This window comes from Aquarana catesbeiana, linkage group LG07 (assembly GCF_042186555.1).
Source record: "Aquarana catesbeiana isolate 2022-GZ linkage group LG07, ASM4218655v1, whole genome shotgun sequence".
Classification (NCBI taxonomy): domain Eukaryota; kingdom Metazoa; phylum Chordata; class Amphibia; order Anura; family Ranidae; genus Aquarana; species Aquarana catesbeiana.
The window spans coordinates 170,984,916-171,005,691 of record NC_133330.1 but is presented as its reverse complement, the minus strand read 5'-3'; the positions used below and the strand labels follow the sequence as shown (position 1 = coordinate 171,005,691).

At 44.3% G+C, this 20,776-nt stretch overlaps 1 protein-coding gene across 1 annotated transcript in view; it reads left to right on the top strand.

Moving 5' to 3' along the window:
• Nucleotides 1-20,776, top strand: part of HMCN1 (hemicentin 1) — a 656,490-nt gene that overhangs the window by 392,015 nt on the left and 243,699 nt on the right. The window contains exon 66 of the mRNA XM_073592871.1: nt 16,859-17,042. Within this exon, the coding sequence (XP_073448972.1) occupies nt 16,859-17,042 (184 nt within the window). The remainder of the gene's footprint in view (nt 1-16,858; nt 17,043-20,776) is intronic.

Here is a 20,776-nt window from a genome sequence, read left to right as displayed (position 1 = left end):
GTCAGCAGAGAAAGGGCCTCCTCTTCTTCCTTCCAGTCTCTCCCTTTCAACCTCTACCCCCACTATACAAAATTCTTCCTCAGCAGCCTCCAGCAATAGGGATGGAAGTCTTTTAAAGGTTATTGAAGAATTACCTCGCCATCATGTAGAACTTCATGTTTCCACATCACTACACTAGGTGGTCAGTAGGGATGGGTGAATGGTTCGGCCAGAGCATGCGTTTGGGCTGAACATTGGCTGTTCGGCCGTTTGCCGAACACCCGAATTATCCAGGCGTTTCGACCGTTTGTTCGGGCCGCCGAATGACCACAATGCACTGCGCCTCCGCACAGTGCATTGAAAGCCCTAATTTGCTGAAGCAATTAAAGCTTTGCCCAAACAGGGCACAGAGCACTGTCAGAGCCATGATTGGATGCTGTCATGATGACTTTATCCAATCGTGGCTTATTGCTGTTAGTCCTGCCCCACCCTATAAAATTATTTTTTCAATAACGGCCATTTGTGGTGTGATAGTGGCTTGGAGAAAGATAGAACAAGGCTCTGTTCAGTGCTATTAGACAGTTATTGTTATATAGTGTGCTATTCTTATTCTATTGTCAGTGTAGAATATGAGTTTACTGTGCATCTAGGGATAGTTCAGTGTGACTGTAGTGTGACCATTCATCTTTACATTAGTGTGAATGTAGGGATAGTTCAGTCAGTGTGAGTGTAGTGACTGTTTAACACACTATATTTGATTGCGTTACTGCAAGTTTAACGCCATTTTTTTCAGTGCATTATGTGCTGTTTAACCACTTGCCTACCAGGCACTTACACCCCTTTCCTGCCCAAGCCATTTTTCAGTTTTCAGCGCTGTCGCACTTTGAATGACAATTGCGCGGTCGTGCTACACTGTACCCAAACAAATTTTTTATCATTTTCTTCACACAAATAGAGCTTTGTTTTGGTGGTATTTAATCACTGCTGGATTTTTTATTTTTTTACAAAAAAAGAGCAAAAATTTGGAAAAAAAAAGTTTTTTACTCTTTCTCTGTCAGTAAATTTTGTAACTAAGTAATTTTTTTCCTTCACTGATGTACGCTGATAAGGCGGCACTGATGGGCACTGATAGGCTGAACTGGTGGGCATTGATGAGGTAGCACTTATGGGCACTGATGAGGTGCCACTTATGGTCACTGATGAGGTGGCACTGATGAGGAGGCACTAATATGGCGCACTTATGGACACTGAAAGGTGGCACTGATATGTGGCACTGATGAGCACTGATAGACAGGACTGATGGGCACTGTTAGGTGGCACTGATGGGTGCTAATAGGCAGCACTGGTGGGCACTGATAGGCGGCACTGGTGGGCAGGCCCGGACTGGGACAAAAAATAGGCCTGGGCATTTTGGAATGAGCAGCCCATGACATCTTAACTTGCCCCTTCCCCGCTCTCTATCCTGGCGGATCCCCGGGAGAGGGGAGGGGGAACTCGGCAAAGGTGCGGGGGCGAGGGGGACAGGCAAAGAGCAGGGGGGGCACAGAGCACAGGGAAGAACCTTGAGAACATGGGGTGGGGCAAGAGCACAGGGGGGCTGAAGAGCACTGTGGGGGAAGGCGGAGAGCATGGGGGGGCAGAGAGCACAGGGGAGTGGCAGAGAACACAGGGAGAAAGAGAAGAGCAGAAGGGGGCTGGATACCCTGGGGGGCTGGAGAGCACAGGGAGTGGGGGGTTGGAGAGCACAGGGGGAAGCAAAAACACAGGGTGGGGCGGAGAGCACAGGGAGGGCAGGAGAGCACGGGTGCGGAGAGCACAGGGGGGAGGTGGAGATCACTGGGGGGCTGTAGAGCACTGGGGGGGGGGGGAGGGCACAGGGGGGCAGCAGAGAGCATGGGAGGAGGTAGAGAGCACAGGGGGTAGGCAAAGATCAATGGGGGGGCTGGAGAGCACTGGGGGAGAGGCATAGGGCACAAGGGGGCAGCATAGAGCATGGGGAGGTGGAGATAACAGGGGGGGCTAGAGAGCACTGGGGGAGAGGCAGAGGGCACGGGGGGCACCATAGAGCATGGAGGAGGTGGAGAGCACAGGAGGGCTGGAGAGCACTGGGGGGGCTAGAGAGCACTGGGGGCTAGAGAGCACTGGGGGAGAGGCAGAGGGCACAGGGGGCAGCGTAGAGCATGGGGAGGTGGAGAGCACAGGGAGAGAGACGGAGGGCACAGGGGGCAGCGTAGAGAATGGGGGGAGGTGGAGAGCACAGGAGAGAGGTGGAGAGAACAGGGGGGCTGGAGAGCACTGGGGGTGCTAGAGAGCACTATGGGGCTGGAGAGCATTGGGGGGGGAGGTGAAAAGCACAGGGGGAGGTGGACAGCACAGGGGGAGAGGCGGAGGGCACAGGGGGCAGCGTAGAGCATTGGGGGAGGTAGAGAGCACAGGAGGCAGGTGGAGAGCACAGGGGGAGAGTTGGAGGGCAAAGGGGGGCAGCGTAGAGCATGGGGGAGGTGAAAAGCACAGGGAGAGAGGCAGAGGGCACAGGGGGGCAGCACAGAGCATGGGGGGAGGTGGAGAGCACAGGAGGGAGGAGGAGAGCACAGGGGGGCTGGATAGCACGGGGGGCTAGAGAGCACGGGGGGCTGGATAGCACGGGGGGCTAGAGAGCACTAGGTGGAGGTGGAGAGCATGGGGGGGCTGGAGAGCACTGGGGGAGAAGTGGAGGGCACAGGGGGGCAGCGGAGAGCATGGGGAGGTGGAGAGCACAGGAGGGAGGTGGATATCACAGTGGGGAGGTGGAGAGGAGAGGGGGTAGCAGAGGGCATGGGGGAGGTGGAGAGCACAGGGGGGAAAGACGGAGGGCACAGGGGGCAGCATAGAGCATAGGGGAGGTGGAGAGCACAGAAGGGAGGTGGAGAGCACTGGGGGCTAGAGAGCACTGGGGGAGGTGAAGAGCACAGGGGGAGAGGCGGAGGGCACAGTGGGAGAGCGTAGAGCATGGGGGAGGTGTAGAGCACAGGGGGAGGTAAAAAGCACAGGGAGAGAGGCGGAGAGCACAGGGGGGTAGAGAGCACTGTGGGGGGCTAGAGAGAACTGGGGGGGTAGAGAGCACTGTGGGAGGGTATAGAGCACTGTGGGGGACAGCAGAGATAAGCAGAATAGGAGAAGCAATAAGAGGTGGCTGCATATAAAAAAATTATTCTCTCCATCTTCCTCCCGCAGTACCTGAAAGCCTGCAAGAGGGAGTGGAGCAGTAGCAGGCATTCAGAGACTGCAGGAGGAAGACGGAGAGAATGATTCTTCTATATGCAGCCACCCCCACTGCTCCTCCTATTCAGGTTACAGGGGGCCACACTTACGTTCTCTCTGATCCGGCTGCAGCAGGCTCCTTCTCTCCTTCGTGGTCATGCCCCCCCAGCACCAACGGCTGAGCTATATTGGCGGCCGTCGAGAGGTGTCTCCTCTAGCTTCTCCCCCCTTCATGTTTCCGTCCCCCTGGTGCCGATGGCTGAGCCTGAGCTGAACTGGCAGCTGGGCATCCGTGGAAAGGTCGGGGGATCTGGCGCGGGCTTAAAAAGCAGCCTGCATTGGCCACGCAAGCAAGGGCATGCGGCTCGGCAGCCCCGGCCCACCGGGCAAATGCCTGGTTTGCCCTATGGCCAATCCAGGCCTGCTGGTGGGCACTAATAGGCGGCACAGATAGGCAGTACTGATGGGCATCGATGGGCATTGATGGGTGGCACTGATGGGCAACACTGATGGGCATTGATCGACGGCAGTGATGGGCATTGATGGGCAGCACTGATAGGCAGCACTGATTGCCAGCACTGACTGGCATCGCTAATGGGCACTGATTAGTTGCTGGCATTGGTGGGCAATAGTGGGTACTGATTGGTGACACTGTATTGCTATATTGTAATCAGGGCACTGATGATCAGTGCCCTGATTACATTCCTGGATGTCCCCCTGCGTGGAGATGCCGCTGATCTTCTCTCCTCGCCACACACTCTGTCAGTGTGAGGCGAGGAGAGCCAATTTTCGGCATCTACGTGTTTACATGTGACCGCCTGTGATTGGACACAGCTGATCACATGATTAAAGAGCCGTGGACACAGCTCTTTACAGAGATCGGGGTCGCTCCGTGTCCTAGCGGTGATGTCATATGACGTCACATGTCCTGGGACGGCGTCATATTTTGTTTTCTCAATTTCGGTTTCGTCCGAAAAAGAAATTTATTTGGTTACTCCTGATATTTGTTTTTATTTATTTTGTTTTGTTAAAAAATGCATTTGTCCAAAAATCTGAATTAATTAAAGTCGAATCTGTCAATTGAAGGCTTATGGTGTCTGTTGGATGTTCTAAGAAGATTCGATGATGCAGCTAAACTGTACGACGCCGTGATTGTACATTTCCGGTCGAATGCTCCACCCACAATCTATAGTAGAATTCTAATGTTGTTTAGTCAAACAACATTAGAATTCTTCTATAGCCTATGGGTGGAGCATTCGACCGGAAATGTACGCTCGTGGCGATTGTATGTTTTTAGCTGCTTTGTCGAATCTTCATGTCTCTATAATGTCGAATCTTTTATCTCTTATGTTGAATTATCTTGGACTAATAGATATAGGTTAGGCACATTCAACCGCAGGTTCGATAGACAAAGATCGCTATTGTCACCGTCATGTAGAATCTTCCATTTATCTATATCGAACTGATGTCACAACAATGCGAAAATATAATGGATACGAAAATAAAGCATTTTTAAAATTTCAGATCTTTCGGATTTCAGGTTCTTTGCGTTCGTTATCGTTTGTTAAAACGAACACGAAAATCCCAGAAATTTGGACGAAAATGCATTCAGATGAAAACAAATGCACATGTCTACTGTTTTACGCAGTACATTTCTGTGCGTTAGTGCACATTTAACGCAGTATATTTCAGCTGCATTACTGCAAGTTTAACGCTGTACAGTTCAGTGCGTTACTGCAAGTTTAACGCTGTATATTTCAGTGCGTTACGCGCTGTTTAACGCAGTACATTTATGGGCATTACTGCACGCTTAGCGCAGTATATTTCAGTTGCATTACTGCAAGTTTAATGCCATACAGTTCAGTGCATTACCTTCCATTTAATGCAGTATATTTCTGTGCGTTACTGGATGTATATTGCAGTGTGTCTGTGCAGTTTTACTGCAGTGTAATATAGTGTAATAGTGGAGTGTGTCTGTGTAGTAGCTGAGTACTCAAGTTAAAGTGCACCAAACACCAGATTCCATTGATTAATGTGCATCCACATACACATTTCCACATCTATATTACATTGTTTTAATAAGCCCCCCCAAGCATGTCTGGGAGGACAACAAGGAGAGGCAGACGTTCCCATGGCACTGTGAGGGGGCTATCAGGCAGGGCATCGTTTCCTCTGTTTATTGAAGTTGCCCATGTTATCCAGCCACAGCATGCAGAGAAGGTGGTGGACTGGCTTACTAAACCATCCTCATCCTCCTCATCCTCTGTCACCCAGCCAGAGACTAGTGCACAGTCCACTGCAGCTGCCAGAGTGGCTAAACCTGCCTCCTTGTCCACAGCTATTCCTGTCATAGCCCCAGCATCAGGCATTGTAGAGTCAGCTGAGTTATTTGAACACAGCGTCAGCCACTTGCTCCTTGACGATGTACAGCCATTACTTGATTCAGATGTTACTTTTGAGGTTGAGGAAGGCAGGAACATTAGCCTACAGAGAAGGGTAAACACTGGTACACAACATGGCAGTCATGTTCCTCCAGCCGCAGCGTATTGCCCAGTTGTCTCCAGTGGCAATGAGGATGGAGGAGATGATGATGATGAGGTCACTGATGCGACTTGGGTGCCAGATAGAGCAGAAGAGGAAAGTGAGGCACAAGACCAACAAGGCAGCTATCATAGAAGAGTAGATAGCAGCCACCCTATTCCATCACATTGTGAAACTATCTTCTGACCCACTTCCCACAGCTCAGCTGTCTGGGCCTTTTATAGTATATGTGCAGCCGATGGTGCTATTTGCAAACTTTGTCTCAAGCACATTAAGCATGGCAAAAACACCAGACATTTGGGTACCTCCCACAACTTAGTCCCTTGGCAAGAGCACCTGAAAGCCACGCAAAAGGGCCACAATACTGTTCCTCCTCCTTATTTACCTCAGTCTACCCCCGCAATACCTCATGACCTCTCAGCAGCCTCCACTGACAGGGATGATGGTATAGTGCAGGGTGTCCAAGGTTCTTGCAACACATCTGCCAGCAGCACACCACCAGCTGTAGACTATAGCAGGCAAATTTCTCTGCCCCATCTGCTGTAGAAAAAAAAAGAAATGCAGTCACTGACACCCACATGCCCAGTGTCTAAATGCAAGCTTGTCAAAGCTGCTAGCTCTACAACTTCTGCCTTTCCATCTGGTGGATTCTGCCCCCTTTCATGAATTTGCAGAATGTGCTGTACCTCAATGGCAGGTTCCCAGTCGCTATTTCTTTTCACGTAAGGCCATTCTAGCTCTGTACCATCACATGGAAGGCAGTGTTGTGGCACCGTTGGGTCAGCCGCAAGTCCATGTTACTGCTGACACGTGGTCCAGCAAGCATGTTAAGGGATAATATATTTTGTTCACAGCACACTGGGTAACTCTACTTGCAACTTTGAAGGATACAGGACAGGGCTCAGTGATGCAGCTTGTTGTGCCCCCATGTCTCCATACAGCTAGTGGTGATGATGCCAGATTTGTCCTCTCTACTCCTTCCTCCTCCTCCTCTGCTTCCATGCCCTCCTCTGCTGAATTTTCCTATGAACCACAAGTACCCCCTAAGCGTTGGGGCTATTCAATGTGTTAGGCTAAAAGGTGCCATGCAGTGCTTTAGCTGGTGTGTCTAGGGGATAGGAACCACACCGGAGCAGAGATTCTTGCAGCTGTGCAGGGGCAGGCCCAGAGGTGGTTCACACCACACCAGCTGGAGCCAGGAATGGTGGTGTGTGATAATGGCACACACCTCCTGTCTGCCCTTAGACAAGGAAAGTTGACACATGTGCAATGCCTGGCACATGTCCTCAATTTGGTGGTGCAGCTTTCCTAAATAGGTATTCAGGGTTGGAAGATCTGCTAAAGCAGGTCAGAAGAGTCTGTTGCCATTTCAGGTGGTCATACACAGCCAGTGCTCGGTTGGCTGGAATTCAGTGGGAATTCCACCTGCCTGTAAACCGCCTGATTTGTGACATGCCCACCAGATGGAACTCAACTTTGGCAATGCTGCAGTGGCTGCACATGCAGCAGAGGGCCGTAAACGAGTACCTCTGTGAGTATTGCACAACAAAAGGCTCGACTTTTTTTCCCCACACCAATGACTGCTCATAAAGGATGCATGCACGGTACTGTCACCATTTAAGGAGGCCACAATGACAGTGAGCCGTGACAATGCATGCATCAGTGACACAATCCCTGTTGTGTTCCTGCTGGAGCAGACTCTGTGTGGCACTATGGACAGGGCACTTGAGGCAGAGCAGTGGGAGGAAGAGGAGGACTTCCTTTCCTCTCAAGGTCCACTTTATGCAGACACCCTTGTTCCTATGCCACAGAACACACAAGAAGAGAAGGAGTAGAAGGAGGAGGAGGAGGCAGTTTTGGAGCAATTGGAGCTGAGGAAGACATATGTCAAACAGTAATGCCACGTACACACGGTCGGACTTTTCAGCTACAAAAGTCCAACAGCCCATCCGACAGACTTTCGACAGACTTTCGACTGACTTTTGGCGGACTTTTGACAGACTTTCTAACGACCGGACTTGCCTACACACGATCACACAAAAGTCCGATGGATTTGTACGTGATGACGTACACCGGACTAAAATTAGGAAGTTGATAGCCATTAGCCAATACCTGCCCTAGCGTGGGTTTTTTGTCTGTCGGACTAGCAGACCAGCGGATTTCTGGGTCCGGCGGAGTTACGACGTAAAGATTTGAAGCATGTTCCAAATCTAAAGTTCGTCAGATTTGCGGCTGGAAAAGTCCGCTGAAAGTCCGGGGAAGCCCACACACGATCGGATTGTCCGCCGGACTTGGTCCGTCGGCGTCCGTCGGACTTTTGTAGCCGAAAAGTCCGACCGTGTGTAAGCGGCATAAGACATGGTTTTCCATCTGCAGAACCCTTGGGAGTAGTATGTGACTGGGAGGAGGCAGTTGCAGATACTATAATCCTCAGTGACCTTGAGGAGTCTGCATCTCATGCCTCTGCAAATTTGCAGTGGATGGGCTCCCTCATGCTTCAAAGCCTGCGAAAGGACCCAAGAATATGTGCTGTAAAGGAGAAGGATCACTATTGGTTGGTAACCCTCCTTGACCACTGTTACATAGGGAAAGTTTCAGAACTCATCCCGCCCCTACAGAGTGCAGAAGATGAAATCTCTTGAGGATACCTTAGGAAGGAGTTTATCTAATGCTTTTCTTGATTCTGGTAGGTTACAGTGTCATGGAAAACATAGTTTTGAGGCTTCTGCTGGTCAAGAGAGGAGCGGTGGAGAAGGCGGCCGCCTAAGTGATGCATTTCACTATTTTTTTAGTTCTCGTCGCTCAGGTCTGTCAGCTTCCACATCCCATCCTCAGCATCTGCATCATACGGTGGAAAATTATCTAGGGGCGAAAACAGAGATGGAGAGCTTTCCAGTCAACGATCCACTGGTTTACTGGGTCATGAGAATAGACCACTGGCTAGAACTTGCCCAGAATGCAATTGAGCCGCTGGGCTGCCCTGCATCCAGCGTGCTTTCCGAACAGGCATTTAGTGCTGCTGGAGGTTTTGTTACTGATGATAGAATGCATCTGTTCAGATTCTCGGTCGACCGTCTGACATTTATCAAAATGAATCAGTCCTGGATTACCAGCAGCTATGAAGCCCCTGATGCCGATGTCGCTGATTAAGTGTTTTTGGGATGTGAAATGTGAGTGTTGATTTTATCTGGAAGAATTTTTTTGGTGTAGGTTTTAACCTCCCTGGCGGTATGATTATTTCGGATTTTAGGTGCTGAAAGCGGTACAATTATTTTGCATGGAAATTTGGCGTTTTATATTGTAGGTCTGTAAATCTTAACAATAACACACTTAAATCTGTCCAAACCAGAGTCTAGTAGATATCCCGGGTATGATAAAGTTTGAAACACAAAAACATAAATTATAATATAATAAATAAAAATAAATAATTAAAAAAATTTTAAAAAATAGTAATAAAATAAATTTCCCCACAATTCACTATCGCTCAATTCTGCAAGTGTTCTAATTTACTATCGCTGTTTTCTAGCTGGTCTAAAGCCACTTTTGACGTAAAGGGACACTTTTTGGTTGCTATGGACAATCTCCAGTTTCCAGGCAGAAAGAACAGTGTATATCATGTAAAACTGCATGCAGGGCATGGGCCAAAGCACTGGGGACAAAAGGGATGTGAAATCATTTCATACAGTACTGTAATCTGTAAGATTACAGTACTGTATGTGTTATGATTTTTACTTTTTTTTTAATTTGCCGCCAGGCTCCGCCCCCGTGCGTCGCGCCGCTCGCAGGGAACGGAACCTGGCACGGAGAGGCTTCGGAGGAGGACGGAGCCCTCGGACACTGCGGGTGACATCGCAGGATCCCGGGGACAAGGTAAGTAACGCCGCCCCAGGATCCTGCAATGCGATCCCGAGTGTGGCTCGGGGTTACCGCTAATGGTCCTGAATTTTAACCCCGAGCCACACTCGGGAAAACCGCCAGGGAGGTTAAGGGCACAATTAACACCCAAAGAAAGACCAATTTTTCTGCGCCTGTTTGACAGGTGCATATAATTTAAATTTTTGTCAGCAAGGCCAATTCTTGCTTTCCTCAAGAGCACCTCTATAGGGTTACGGCGTGAAGGCACAAACGACACCCAAAGACCAATTTTTCCGCACCTGTTTTACAGGTGCATATCATTTAAATTTTTGACAGCAAAGCCAATTCTTGCTTTCAGCAAGAGCACCTCTATAGGTTTACAGTGTGAAGGCGCCAACAAAACCCAAAGACCAATTTTTCCACAACTGTTACTTCTATCCAAAGTCTGTGGAAGAGACATCAGAATCTATCCAAAAAATCTCTAATCTTGTTACCAGTGCACTACATTATGGCCTCATCATACAGACTGTCTCTGCAAGCTGTTGCTTAGAAAATAAAGAAAGCTTGCAGGGAAAATTTCATTTTTTTGGCTTTATAAATACAATTATTTCTGCAGCAGCTCCTATACACAGTACAGATGTGCCACTTTACATGTAGACTAAGAGGACCCCCCAAGCACTATATTGAAAGGAATTTTTCATTTTTATGCTTTCACTTTAAACATCCATAAATCACTGCTCATTTAAAAATTGTGTTTTTTACAAACTTTTTTTTTCATTGATACATTTCCTCCAGGGCAGTACCCGGACCCCTATAACCATTTTATGCCCAATAACGTGCATATAAGCCTTCAAATTGGGCACTTTTAATTTTTTACGTTCGGGTTCCATAGACTTCAGTGGGGTTCGTTATTTGGTTCCGAACTGTCGCAATGTTCGAAAGTTCTGGTGCGAACCAAACTGGGGGTAGTTGGGCCAATCCCTAGTGGTCAGCAGGAAGGTCCACTTGGCCACAGATATGTGAGCTAGCAAGTATAGGGAACTGCTCACTGGGTAACTCTGCTGAAAGCCAGCAAGGATGCAGGATGGGGAACACTATTGGAATTGGTTGTGACTCCCCATGTTCTAACAGCTGGCAATGGTGACAGTGCAGTCACCTCCATCTCCACTTTCTCAATTTCCTCTTCAGGTGAGATCCTCTGAACCACCAGTCCTCTGCAAGCATTCAAGAAGCTATGAACTGGCTCAGGCAAAATAATGCCACACAGTATTACAGCTGGTTTTTCTAGAGTACAGGAGCCACACTGGGGCAGAGACATGTATTTGTCTGTACCCAGTGCCCAGATTTGTCTGATCTTCAGGGGCAGGCCCAGAGGTAGCTGTCAAGGGTCAATGACACAGACCTAGTGTCCTGTTCACACACATACCTTGCCTTGGCACACCTCCTCAACCTGATGATGCAAAGCTGCTTGGATAAGTCAGAAAGGTTTGTACCCATTTCAGGTGGTCATATGTAGCTAATGGCTGGCTGGCTGAAATTCAGCAGGAACTCTATTTGCCCCCAAACCTAAAATGTGACGTTCTCACCAGATGGAACTCTACCATGGCCATGCTGTAGCAGTTGCACATGCATCAGTGGGCCATAAATAAGTCCTTGTGTGAGTATGGCATGAAAAATGCTCAGCTGGTTCTTTTCTTCATGTCAGTGGCTCCTCAAACACGATGCTTACATCGTATTATCACTATTTGATGGGTCAACAGAATGGTGAGCTGTGACGATGTGGACATTTTGCTCACTTTGGAAATTTTCTGGCTTTCGTGCAGGCTGAATTATGCTGTTTGTATCAATCTTTTTGCCCTTCTTTAATACACTAGCATGATCCAGAATTATTTTGGATACACGCTCTTTAAAGTACTGTGATCTAACAGTACTACTTGCTGTCTGGGGCAATTTTAAAAATGTTCATATATGATGTTAACTCCTTCCCCCTGCCACCACAGAGGTGGAGGTGGGCACTTGGGTCATGTGACTTATCTGTAAAATGTTGCAAATAAATAATCCTTCTTCATAAATGTAGGCCAAAATGTATACCGCTACATTTCTTTGGTAAAATTAACCCAAACCAGAGTCCACAAACTATAATATACAGTATCCCACAAAAGTGAGTATATCCTCACATTTTTGTAAATATTTTATTACCGTATTTTCTGGCGTATAAGATAACCTTTTACACTTAAAATAAATGGTCAAAAAGCGAGGGGTCGTCTTATACACCGGGTATAAAATGCAGCCCGCTGTATGTCAGCCCGCCGGATGTGCGGTAATACTGTATGTAGCTTCAGCTACATACAGTATACACTGCTGAGCAAATCCTGGGGAGAAATGTATTCTACTAATGAATACAGACTCTGCTTAGATTGGAGTAACAACCTCTGCCAATCCGAGCAGGCTACATACAGTAGCCTGCTTGAATTGGCTTTGAGTGTCAGAGAGGCGGGGGCTGATGATGTTACAGCCTCTGCCAATCTGAGCAGGCTTTGTATTCATTATTAGAATACATTGCTCGCCATGATTGGCTCAGTGTGGTATGGCTCCAGCTCCAACGAGAAGAAGGAAATATAGGAAATATGAAGCCTCAGAAGGGGGATAGTCTTGCCCGGTTGCCTTATACACCGGAAAATATGGTATATCGTTTCATGTGACAATACTGAAGAAATTACACTTTGCTACAATGTAAAGTAGTGAGTGTACAGCTTGTATAACAGTGTAAATTTGCTTTAAGTCTGTCAGTGCTCAGACCATATGTCGCACACTGCACCAAATTGGTCTGCATGGCTGTCGTCCCAGAAGGAAGCCTCTTCTAAAGATGATGCACAAGAAAGCCCACAAACAGTTTCCTGAAGACAAGCAGACTAAGGACATGGATTACTGGGACCATGTCCTGTGGTCTGATGAGACCAAGATAAACTTATTTGGTTCAGATGGTGTCAAGCATGTGTGGCGAAAACCAGGTGAGGAGTACAAAGACAAGTGTGTCTTGCCTAATGTCAATCATGGTGGTGGGAGTGTTATGGTCTGGGGCTTCATGAGTGCTGCCAGCACTGGGGAGCTACAGTTCACTGAGGAAACCATGAATGAATGCCAACATGTACTGTGACATACTGAAGCAGAGCATGATCTGCTCCCTTCAGAGACTGGGCTGCAGGGCAGTATTCCAACATGATAATGACCCCGAACACACCTCCAAGAGGACCACTGCCTTACTAAAGAAGTTGAGGGTAAAGGTGATGGACTGGCCAAGCATGTCTCCAGACTTAAACCCTATTGAGAATCTGTGGAACATCCTCAAACGGAAGGTGGAGGAGCGCAAGGTCTCTAACACCCACCAGCCCTGTGATGACATCATGGAGGAGTGGAAGAGGGCTCCAGTGGAAACCTTTGAAGCTATGGTGAACTCCATGCCCAAGAAGGTTAAGGCAGTGCTGGAAAATAATTGTAGCCGCACAATATATTGACACTTTGGGCCCAGTTTGGACATTTTCACTTGGGGTGTACTCACTTTTGTTGCCAGCGGTTTAGACATTAATGGCAGTGTGTTGAGTAATTTTGAGGGGACAGCAAATTTACACTGTTATACAAGCTGTAAACTCACGACTTTACATTGTAGCAAAGTGTAATTTCTTCAGTGTTGTCACATGAAAAGATATAATAAAACATTTACAAAAATGTGAGGGGGTGTACTCACTTTTGTGAGATAATGTATATATGAAAATCGATCAATCCTTATGTACCTCATTTCATGAGGCCCGAAAAAGCCAGGACAGTACAAATACCCCCCAAATTATCCCTTTATGGAAAGTAGATAGTCCAAGGTATTGAGTAAGAGGCATGGCAAATTTATTGAAGTTGTAATTTTTTTGTCACAATTTTTGGGAAAATTAAGAAATTAAAAAATAAATAGATACCAAACATGTCAAGTCCCATAACTGCGTGCACCTGAGAAATGGTGACAAACTGCGGTACCTAAAATGTTTCATAGGTTACGCTTTAAAAGCCTTTACAGGTTAATAGTGTAGAGATATTCATGAATTATGACCCTAGAATTATTGCTCCCAATCTGATATCTGCGGTGATACCAAAAAATGTGTGGTGCAATTGCTGTTTATATATATGTGTGGGGCCTACATCGTGTTTGTATTTAGGTGTATATATGTATGGGGGAATGGGTGTGCTTTTACATTATTTTTATTATTTTTATTTATTTTATTAAAATAAATTTTTTACACTTTTTACATTTCTTTCATTTATCTTTATTGCTGTCACAATAAGGCTTAAAAGCCCGTATATGATAGCTTTGGGAGGTGACAGGCACTTTTTATGGAGGTATCAGGTGTCTATTAGATGCCTCCTCTACCCTCCAAAGCAGCTAATTAAGCACAGATCATGCTTAATTAGCTGCTTCCCTATCTGTAACAGCCAGGGAATGACAGCTCTGAAACTGGAAGAGACAAAATCATTGCCACTTCCGGCTTCATTAGTCACAGGGTAAATTGGGAAATGTGTTTCTCCATCTCTTCTGTGTGAAGCTATACTAATCATTTACTGCAGGCCCAAGCTACCCGGAGGAACAGGAAAGCCCAGGAACCACTGGGGGTGGTGGCCATTCTTGGTACTGTAAAAGTGATCGGGCAGCTGTAAAGTCTAAATGTAAAAGAACATTTTTTTTCTTTTCGATTTTAATCAAATAGACAATAATTTTATATTTCCAGCTGCAATATGCCTGCTCAATCCCCATATAGGTGCAATATTCTCACTCAGTCGCTCAGAAATAGCAACCTGTCCATACAGGCTTAATACCTGTGGTGCAAAACTGTAAAATTTTGGCCTTGTCAGTCTCCGAATCAAGACACCAACTTTTTATTTGCAGATGTAAAACATCTGCTTAATTGCTTAGAAGTTGAAGCCAGTCCAAACAGGCTTAAAGGGTTTGTGAACTCATTTGTCTAAGTCTATGCCAGCCCCTCTATTAGAGGCTGGCATACCACACTGTGTGAAGCATTTAAAAAAAACGAGCAGTGTAAATACCATTTTTCAGCTGTCTTCAGGCCAGTCACGTGACTCGTGGCAGCTTTCCAGCTCCAATGGATTTAATTCTGTAGGAGGGGACATGATCTCCCTCTGATGGCTGGTGGAGATTACGTGCCTGCTTGGCTCCACCCGCAGAAGCTGTCTTGTAGCTGAAAAGCGGCCACGAGGCATGTGACCGGCCTGAAGACAGCTGAAAAATGGTATTTGCACTGCTCGTTTTTTTAAATGCTTCACACAGTGTGATTTGCCAGCCTCTAATAGAGGGGCTGGCAGTGACAATTTTAGTTTTTTTTTTTCAATAATAGCAGCGGGGGTGGGGCTGAGTGGAGAAATACAGAGAGAGGGTGCCTAGAGGCAGGAAGGAGGGGGTGAGGAGGAGAGAGGAGAAGTGAGAGCAGGCAGCAGATGACGGAGGGATGTACTCTGACCACGGAGGTCATGATTTTCGTGGTCAGCGCAAAGAGGGGGATACAGGAAGTGGCAGGTTCAGGGAGGTTTTTTTTACAGTTTAGAGGGGGGCATATTACACAGCACAAGCACTGTACAGTTTAATCTGCTTTAAGGGACCAGGATATAAAAAACATTTTTGGGGGTTAACAAATGCTTTAATATCTGTGGAGCAATTCTGTAACATTTTTAACTTCATTCTCCTAAAAATACATTAATATGTGTCTGTTCTCTCCCTATCAAAGAAAGACTTAAATGTGTGCTAGAAATCTGTGCAATTATTCAGTCCTAAATCTTAGGATATAGACACTCTTTTCTAACATAAAATCGGCCTGTTTCCTTCCTCTGAAATCCCTCTGAAATAGCAAACTATCAAAGTGGCTTATGCTGCAAATATGTGCTATTTTTGGTGTCTTCTGTTTCTAAAAATACACTGTTATTTAATTAAATAAGATGAAATCTATGGAGTTGATATACTAAAACTGGAGAGTGCAAAATCTGCTGCAGCTATGCAGAGAAACCAATCAGCCTCCGTGTTTTTTTTTGTAAAAGCTTCATTGAACAAACTGAAGTTATAAGCTGATTGACTACCACGCACAGCTGCACCATATTCTGCAATCTCCTGTTTTAGTAAATCAACCCCTATTGCAGGCCATACATGGGTCAAATTCCAAACAAATTTTCTTTAGAAAATTAGAAATTTTGTGCTTTTTGTGATCCAATTGTGTCACCATTGATTTCGAAATTCGACCAACCAAGTCCTCAATTTCACCTCAAGTTGCCTGTTCCCTTCCTCTGAAATCCCTCTGAAATAGCAAACTATCAAAGTGGCGTATGCTGCAAATATGTGCTATTTTTGGTGTCTTTTATTTCTAAAAATACACTGTTATTTCATTAAATAAGATGAAATCTATGGAGTTGATTTACTAAAACTGGAGAGTGCAAAATCTAGTGCAGCTCTGCAGAGAAACCAATCAGCCTCCAGGTTTTTTTTGTAAAAGCTTCATTGAACAAACTGAAGTTATAAGCTGATTGACTACCACGCACAGCTGCACCATATTCTGCAATCTCCTGTTTTAGTAAATCAACCCCTATTGCAGGCCATACATGGGTCAAATTCCAAGCAAATTTTCTTTAGAAAATTAGAAAATTTGTGCTTTTTGTGATCCAGTTGTGTCGCCATTGATTTCGAAATGCGACCAACCAAGTCTTCAATTTCACCTCATGTTGCTACATAAAAAAAATTTAGTGGTCGTGAATCTTCTTTTCTTTCCGTGAATTTTCTTTTCTTTCCAAGAATTTTCTTTTCTTGTGCTCGTGCGCAAAGAAAAGTCTTTCAAAATTCAACCCATGTATGGCTGACCTATGTGTTCTTTCATTACAGCTTAGCTAAAAAGCAGTGCATACTGCCAAAAAAATCAGTTCTGTTTTTCTTGCTTGTGGCTCTGGAAAATTACATTCTAATTTAGTAAAATGTAACACCCTCCCTTCCTTTCCTTTCTTTCTCTTCAGTCCTTAGCTTTTGTCCCTTCCTTCCTTTCTTCGCTCTTTTAGTGTAGACTGATCAATTAAAAGAACCATTTACTCTGCTTTTCTGGATATAATATTCTCTAAACAAACCCTAACTTTATTGTGTCTCATTTTGACATGTAAGCTTACTGTTTGTATTTTCTATAAACTAATGCATCATTTGTTTACTGTATTTCAGTTCCTCCCAAGATTGCTGATAATGAAGAACAACCAGTGTCAATGGCAGCAGCTTTGGAGACATCAGTAAACATTGAATGTTTTGTAACTGGTGATCCAACACCACAAATCAACTGGCTAAAAAATGGCCTTCCACTTCCTGTATCCTCACAAATACAACCTCTTTCTTCTGGAAAAATCTTAAGGTATCACTTCAAAGATGCAATCTGTCCTAATTATTAGAATACTGTTGTTCAAAGCCACACACTCAGATGAACTTGTACATTGCAGATATAGCCACAAGTGATAATCACTCTTTTCTCTTGAATTGGCTTCCCCCACCCCCCTGGGTACATTTCACTGGGCGTTCATTCAATTCATGGTAAAATCTGGAACTTGAGAACTTTAATTCAAATTCCATTAAAGCCAATAGGGAAGTTTTTTTTTTTTTAAATGTTAAGCCTTATAGGCATGGGATTGTCAAACAAAGCGGATTAGGAGCTGTGCATTGCATTTGGAGGGCATGTGCCAATGAAAAAATACATAAAAAAAACAGTTCAGCTGGGAGAGGGTCAGTCTTTTTTTGAGACTTGAAAGGAGACATGGGAAAACAGCAATCATTTCACTTACATGCTTGAGAGATACCTTTAAACTGTATGTGGTGTTACAGGTGGAATCAGGAACACCATTTTCTGGCATCACATATTTTGCATGCGTAAAACTTTTTTTTTTTTTAATTATTGCTTGGCTTAACTACAGCAGATGCAGCTGGGGCCAATCTGGTCCATTACAATTAGAAATAATTTAAAAAATATATTGAAACAGAGTGCACAAAAACCCTGAACCCCCTCCTTTCCCCATCTTACTAATTACTCCTCCTCAAGGGTGCCGAGCAGCCATTTGCCATTTTAGTACTACTCCTGTGCCCTTTTCCTCCTCATCCCTCAATAATCTTGGCCTATCTCAACCAACTGGTTATGAAAAGAAAGTAGAAACTGTTTTACTGCTATCCCCTGGGCAGGTACACAGACCTCTGTTCTACTGCTGTGACAGAAAAAAAACATTTTCTATACAAAAGAAAAACCACTAGGATATTCTACCTACCATAGGCTACCGCAAAGCATTTGTTGAAATATAAATATTGCAAAGGACATAAAAACATACAAAGACTTCAGTAGGGAAGCCAGATAATCCTCACCTTTGTGTCCTCCCTCTCTCTCCACATTCCCCAACTTTCACTGTCACACCCAAACCCCCCCAGCCTCACTAATGAAACCACACATCCCCTCAAAAATGAAAACGCCTTGGGAATTCTGTGTGCCAGCTTTGGATGGAAAAACTGTTACTGAAGCAGTCTTTATACTCTAACAGTCCAAAGGTGATTAGGATCTCTCCCAATGGGTGCCTGTGAGTGAGTTGCATGCAGGAACGTGGCAAACAGACTCTCTGTCCAAACTACAGTATGTGTATGGGATTTTGGGCTGTGCAAGGCATGCCCCTGCTGTCAAAATTTTTTGTATTGATAATTTTGCAGACACCTCCCCTTATCATAGGGTCGTGGGCACCCCAAGTGACTTTTTTTACTGTTGGATCAATTTTTGGGTTTCATTTGAAGAAAAAACATTTTCCCCATACCCAGTGTCTCAGAAGTATGCCAGTTTTGCACCCAATTTATACCTATTTGTGGCCTGTGCTACATCACAAGTCGGGTACTTAGCTACTATTATTTTACCCAAAAGGACATACACTTGTTGCCATTACTTTGTGCAGAAAGCCATCCCTATTTTCCTTTCTAAAAACAAAAAGCCCCCAGAATATTGTAATGACAATGTGCAAAGTATTTAACCATTTTCACTAGGTCATATTATTAAAAGGATCAACACAACCAGCTTTTAAGCAAGAAAAAAAAATACACCATTGGTGTTCATTTATTTAGCTTAAAAAGCTCAATATATTGTAGTGACTACATGCACAGTATTTGATTAGGCTGAATTTTAGACATGAAACAGCCATTTAAAAATCAAGAAATCAACATTAGAGTTTATTTTACTCACTGATGAAACCCAAATATTGTAGTAACTACATGCAGAGTATTTAAACATTGTGACTAGACCACATTTTGAACAGGGCCGATAACAGCCATTTCATAATTAGTAATTCAACATTAGCTTTTGTTTATTTCACTGTAAAAGTTCTCAAAATATTGTAATGAATACTGGTACAGTATATAAACACTTTGATTAGGCCCCTTTTTCAACAGGACCCACATTAGTCAGCTTTGATAAAAAAAAAAAAAATCAACATTATTTACTTGTATTCATAACAAATCATAGTAAATCAACATTACAATGTATTTTTTTAATACAAAAAAATAGCCCCAAAAATACTGTGGTGAACATGCTCACAACATTTAAACACTTTTACTATGCCATTTTTTCAACTGAACCCGCACCAGACAGCTTTCAATAGAAAACTCGATATTAGAGTGTTTTTTTTTTTCTCAGTGAAAAAAAATCCCCCCAAATAATGCAGTGCGCATGTGCACAGTCTTTAAACATTTTTATTAAATTGCTCTTTTAACAGGACCCACATCAGCCAGCTTTTAATACAAAAAAAAATCAACATTATTTACTTGTATTAATGTCACACTAATGAGTATGTGCAAGCATATTGTTTAACACTTTTACAAAACACGAAATCCTAACACACACAGACTATTTTAAACCTAACTGAAAGTAAAATAAATAAGTAACCGCCTACAAAAGCACTTAAACAACTAAAGTTGTCTTTGACATGAGTTGTGCAAAAAACATGTACGTACATATATCTCCCGGTAAACACTCTTTAATCTTCTACAAGATTGTCCAAAACATTGTGTCTATGAGTCAATGATGTAAATGTAGACATTTCCAGCATTTACCAGCTGCACCTAACTCTCTCTTGACTCACCCTGTCATTCCTCTTTAATTTGCTATATAAATTTCCAACACAATATGAGTGTGTCTATGCCTCAGTGTGAATACAGAGGCTCTCACCAGCAGAAGCATCAGCAGCTGTGGCAGCACCTAGCTCTCCCTATAAACAGCCTTTGACCCTTCCAAATTACTCCATTGCTCTTCTAACACACACTAAACAAAGGTTGTTGGGAACACTGACTAGGGTTCTAGTCAAACAAATGACAAATCTGGTGCTGAAGCTCATCCCTACTTTTTACAAGTTGGTAAATATATACAGTAGAACAATATGACTCCACAAATTACAATTTGGCTCCCCTAAACAACTGTTCATAGGAAATTGCTATTTTAGAGCACAACGGATAAAACCAAATTTTAATTGAACATTAATTACTCACACATAAATAAATAAAATATATTGACCATTACAATATAATACATACAGTGCTGTGAAAAAGTATTTGCCCCCTTCCTGATTTTTTATTTTTTTGCATATTTCTCACACTAAAATGATTTAGATCATCAAACAAATTTTAATATTACACGAAGATAACCCGAGTAAATCCAAGATGAAGTTTTTAAATTATTATTTCATTGATTAAGGGAAAAAAGCTGTTCAAACCTGCCTGGCCCTATGTGAAAAGTTATTGCCCCCTCCCATGCTGAATCATGAATGAACTGTGATTGACCACAATTTTTTGGAAAGCTGAGTTAAATTTCACTTGCCACACCCAGGCCTGATTACTGCCAGACCCGTTGAATCAAGAAATCACATAAATTTGAAGCTGTCTGACAAAGTGAAGCATGCTAACAGATCACAAAAAGCCACACATCATGCCACAATCTAAAAAAATCCAAGAACAGATTAGAAACAAAGTAATGTACATGTATCAGTCTGGGAAGGGTTTTAAAGCCATTTCTAAGGCTTTGAGAGTCCAGTGAACCACGAGGAGAGCCATTATCCACAAATAGAGATAACTTGGAAC